The sequence below is a fragment of the Nannospalax galili genome, unplaced genomic scaffold (genome assembly GCF_000622305.1).
Source record: "Nannospalax galili isolate Female #2095 unplaced genomic scaffold, S.galili_v1.0 scaffold1128, whole genome shotgun sequence".
NCBI lineage: Eukaryota > Metazoa > Chordata > Mammalia > Rodentia > Spalacidae > Nannospalax > Nannospalax galili.
Genome location: NW_008358632.1, coordinates 91,640 through 96,722, shown reverse-complemented (window position 1 = coordinate 96,722; position 5,083 = coordinate 91,640). Strand labels below are relative to the sequence as shown.

The 5,083-nt window shown below is 45.6% G+C and overlaps 1 protein-coding gene across 2 annotated transcripts in view; it reads right to left on the bottom strand.

Moving 5' to 3' along the window:
- March10 (membrane associated ring-CH-type finger 10) overlaps window positions 1-5,083 on the bottom strand; it is a 99,788-nt gene that overhangs the window by 25,927 nt on the left and 68,778 nt on the right. For both annotated transcript variants that reach the window (XM_008821878.2, XM_008821879.2), the window contains exon 6: window positions 2,490-2,656. In XM_008821878.2, coding sequence (XP_008820100.1) covers window positions 2,490-2,656 — 167 coding nt within the window. The remainder of the gene's footprint in view (window positions 1-2,489; window positions 2,657-5,083) is intronic.

Below are 5,083 nucleotides of genomic sequence, written 5' to 3'. Positions count from 1 at the left end.
TTATCCCATTAGTATGTATTCCCCATAATCCTGCTGAACGCATCACACATGCATTACCTGCATGAGCATTTAACATCATTTCATAACACATGTCATAGGTCCTTTTTCTTTTCTTTTTTTTTCTGTACTACCTAGTTGTTTAATTGTCTTAGATTTCTAGAAAGAGAAAGCATTGTAGGACTATTGTAGAACACAGTCCTCTGAGCAAAATTGTCACTCAGATCACCAGTGGCTGCTTGCAAGAGTCCATCACGAATGGACCTGTGGTCTGTTGACACTGACACTCCCTCAGAGGAGGAGGGAGTGCTCCCAGGCATTTTCATGCAATTCTCCCCTAATTGCACAAAGTGGGGGTCTCTTGAGGTGCTAGAGTACATAGGCTGGGGGAGGTTAATTGATGGGGGCACCATCTATGCAGCTCTGGAGAAGCCATTATCCATTTTGGGTGAACACTTCCCAGTGTGTTGGCTTTGGGGTCACCCATGCTCCTGCCAGGAACCCCTCACCCATGCTATGTAAGTAAGTTCAATAAATTCACTGGTTCCCCATGGGGTACTTAGTGGAACTGTACTTTGGTTTGTGGTTGAGGCCTTATGAAGGGGGGCAGACACCGTCTGTGCCTCCCCAGGGAAGAAACAGCCACAACAATGGAAGAGTCATTAGTAACCAAAGCCTATAACCCCCCACCCCCTGCCATGTGGACTGAGTTCTTTGCTTGTAGATTTGCATTTAAGCATCTCGGGATTGATTCTATATTTCTCTTGCATGGAGACAAAGCTTCAGGGATAAGATAGTTAATGTGATTATTCCACATGTCCATTCTCTGATTACATGGTATGCTGTCTTTGATGAGGAGGTGCAGCTATACCCAATAGGAACAGGGTAAAACTCTAGATCTCCTTCATGGCTGGGAACAGATAAGGATAGAAGAAGGGAGAAACAGGGTCTAGCTGAGGGGCAAAGATTCCAGGGAGGGTTGTTTGAAAGATACAGCAGCCATTTTCTAATTGAGCATCACATTGACAGCCATGATGGAGCCCCTCCCCCAGTTAGACACTCAACACCCCCTTCATTCCTAAAGCCATGCTTTGAAGACACCTTCAAGAACACTCCAGCCGACCTCCTGATATGTTTACAATGAGGCAGTTGCCTCCTGGGGGAGTTGAGAAGGAGCTTCACACCCAGTTATAAAAACAGTCTGAAAAAACTGGCACATGGAAAGCTCTTTTGTTTAGTAGTGTTCTAGAAAATCAGATCAACACTCCATTTTAAAAAAAATTTTTTTATTTTAATTTTATGTGCATGAGTGTATTGCCTGCATATATGTGAGTGCACCCGTGTCGTGCAATGAATGCCTCAGAGGTCAGAAGAGGGCTTCAGATTCTCCTGGAACTGGAGTTAAGGATGGTTTGTAGCCGTCATGTGGGTGCTGAGAATTGAACCTGGGTCCTGTGCAAGAGCAGTCAGCTCTTAACTGCTGAGCCATCTCTCCAGACCCAATACTCTTATTTTTTAACTTTAAAAAATTTCTTTTACTTTTTATGTGTATGAATGTATTGCCTGCATGTATGTGTCCTGCAGTGCCCAAGGAGGACAGAAAAGAGTGTTGGATCCCCTGGAATTGGAGTTATGGATGGTTGTTATCCACCATGTGGATGCTGGGATTCAAACCTGGGTCTTCTGCAAGAACATCCAGTGCTTTTAACTGCTAAGCCATCTGTCCAGCCCCTTATTTATTTGTTTGTTTGTCTTTTTGAGACAGGGTCTCCCTGTAGCTTCCAGCTGACCTGTAACTCACTATGTAGACCAGGCTGGCCTTGAACTCACAGAGATGCACCTGCCTTTGCCTCCTGAGTGCTGAGATTAAAGGCGTGCGCCACCGCACCTGGCTGATTTTTTAGCAAGATTTGTTTTTGTTTATGTATATGTGTCTGTGTGAGTATGCACACATGAGTGCAGATGCCTGCAGAGGCCAGAAGGGTCCCCTTGGAGCTGGGGTTACAGGTGGTTGTAAGCTGCTTGACATGACCACTGAACCATCTCTCCAGCCCCTTGTGAGGATTCTCAGGTGACACCTCTCCCCGCTCCTCCAAATAAAAAGACTTGTGTTTGTGACGGTGTCTCATGAGGGGCCTTCAAATGCTACTAGCTGGACAGGGCTACTGTGCGCTTGCTGAGGTTCCACCTCCAACCCATTTCCTCTTCCTTCCGAGGGTAAGCTATACATCTCTGCTTAGGCCTCAAGCAGGAGGAGGATTTACCTCTAGGGTTCTTCTCTCATATTAAAACACACACACACACACACACACACACACACACACACACACACACGCACACAGATGCTCCTGTCACAGCATTTATGAGCAAGATCCTGGGCTTGGCCACGTCTCTTTGACAGTGAGCCGTTGATAAGGCTCCCGGGCCCACACTGTGGAGTCTCAGATTAATTATATGTCGTGCACGCTTGCCGCTCTTCCTTCCCCACCTACCTGATGTTATTTTCACTTTCAGCCACTTTTTCAGGCACTCTTGGTGAACAAACTGCAGGCTTCCCACACAGCCACAAGGCTCCAGGAGGGGGTTGGCTGGGGAACCCCCGGCTATCTGACAGATGCGACACAAGTCTCCCTCCTCCTCAGAGTCCTCCTCCAGGAGACTAAATGGAAAACAAGGCCTTGTAACCGGGAGTCTCCATGTTTGCTGTTTCCGTAAATATCAGTTCCCAGGATATTCATGGGGGAAGGGAGAGCAATGCCCTCATGCCTAGCCTGTCTACGCTTCTGGGCCTCACCTACTGCTCCCTCAGACCCTGCGAGGATTCCAACTACAGGGCTATTGATCATTGATGCACACGTTCTCTGCAGGCACTGATACATGTGAATTCACTGGGAGGACCAGCATCATTACCACAAAGAAGTGAGGGGTGTAGTGAGGCATGTAGCTCAGGGACAGGGTGCTTGTCTAGCATGGGAGAGACCCTGGGTTCGATTCCCAGCAGTACAAAACGTGGAGGGGAGAAAGAAAGGGGTTAGGCAAAGCTGAGAGCCCCTCTCCCTGCCTTAGCCACCCTGAGGAGGATGACCATACACTGGTAAGATCATAGGGTTTCATAGTCAGGGCTCCTGCATTCGAAGCCTGCCTCTGAAGTTTTGAATCACGTGACCTGAGACTTTTGTTGTCTGTTTCACAAGGTTGTGGGCAGACTTGGGTGTGTGACAAGAGTGAACCTGTTTTGCAGGCTGCAAAGTGTGTCAAGTATCCAGCAAAGCTTTAGCACCCAGAGGTCACTCTTAGGCCACTCAGTAGCTGGGACAAATGATGATGGATGTAAACTCACCAATAACACACTTGCCAACAAGTGATGTCCACATTCCAGAAGACAGACTTCTGCAAGTTGATGAGGATGGACTTGTTGAAAATGTAAGCAGAGATACTGGTTTTAGTAAATGAAGAGTGAAGAGCTGACTGTGATCATGTTCAGAGGCTCTAAGAAGATGACAGCCATTTCCCCACCTCTTTAGAATCTTTGTGGGAATGTGGGCTGTCTGATCAAGAAAAGTGGCTGAAGACTAAACTCAAAGGAAAGGAAGAAATGGGCAGTGCTCTGGGTACATGCCTCCAGTGGCTTTGTTAGAGATAGGGTCTCACTGTGTAGCCCTGGCTGGCCTGGAACTTGCTAGGTAGACTAGGTTGGCCTGATCTCACAGAGATCCTCCTGCCTCTGCCTTGTGAGTGCTGGGACTAAAGGCTACCATATCTGTCTCAGTACCTCCTATTTAGAGATGAGGATTGCAAAGGAAGCAAAGAGCTCTGTCAGGAGGAAGCCAAGAGAACAGGGAAAGGAGTCAGCTGACCCCAGAAGGCCTGAATGACTAGGATAACAGAGGACTCTTCTTCAGAACATTCCAGAGGAATGTTGCCAGCTTCTCTATAAGAACAACCAAGAAGCTTCTGGGTGTAGTGCTATGCACCTGTAATCCCAGCGCTGGGAGGGACAGGCAGGAGGATCCCAAGTCTAAGGCTATCTTGGGCTATCTGGTAAGTTCCCAGATAAGACAGAAGAACTTGTCTTAAAAAGAAAAGAAAAGAAAACAAAAATCCCCCAAAACAAAACTAAAACAACAAACTGAATAAATAAAACAATGATTACTGGGGAATTACAAAAGCATAATTAACAGAATTATAAAAAACCCCTTCAACCATAGCAGTATTAATAGACAAAATTGAAAGCTAAAAGCACAATATACATTGGCTGATCCACCAAAAAGATGTTAATCATTAGCTTTAATGTGTCAAATAAAAGCCAAATTCCTATAAAGGAGACTGGAAAATCTGAATTACTGGAAGTAGGATTTTGTTTTGCTTTTCAAAATATTTTTATTATTTTTATTTTATGTGTATGAGTGTATTGCCTGCATGTATGTAAGTGCACCCACGTTGTGCAATGCCTGTGGAGGTCAGAAGAGGGGTGGGATTCCCTTGGAACTGGAGTTATGGACAGTTGTTAGCCGCCACGTGGGTGCTAGAAATCAAACCTGGGTCTTCTGCAAGAGCAGTCAGTGCTCTTAACCTCAGAGTCATCTCTCTAGCCCCTTTAGTTTTGTTTTTGAGGCAGGGTCTCCTGTAGTTAAGGTTGGACTTGAACTCCCTAAGCAGTTGAGGATGACCTTGAAATTCTGATCCTCCTGCCTCCATCTCAGTGCTGGGATTACAGGCAGGTACCACCATATCCAGTTTATGCAGGGATTCAGCCCAGAACTTCATACATGCTGGGCTACATCCCCAGCTCAGTGGTGTGAGGTTTTCATAAATATCTTTCTGAAATTGACAAACTGTAAAAAAAAAATATATATATATATATTTCAGCCAGGCGTGGTGGTGCACGCCTTTAATCCCAGCACTTGGGAGGCAGAGGCAGGTGAACTCTGTGAGCCTGGTCTACATAGTGAGTTCCAGGCCAGCTGGGGCTACAGAAAAACCCTGTCTCAAAAAGACCAAAAAATTTATATATATAAATAATATATATATAGTATATATTACAATATGGAGGATTTTAACAGGAAAAATTTTCAAGTATATTTTA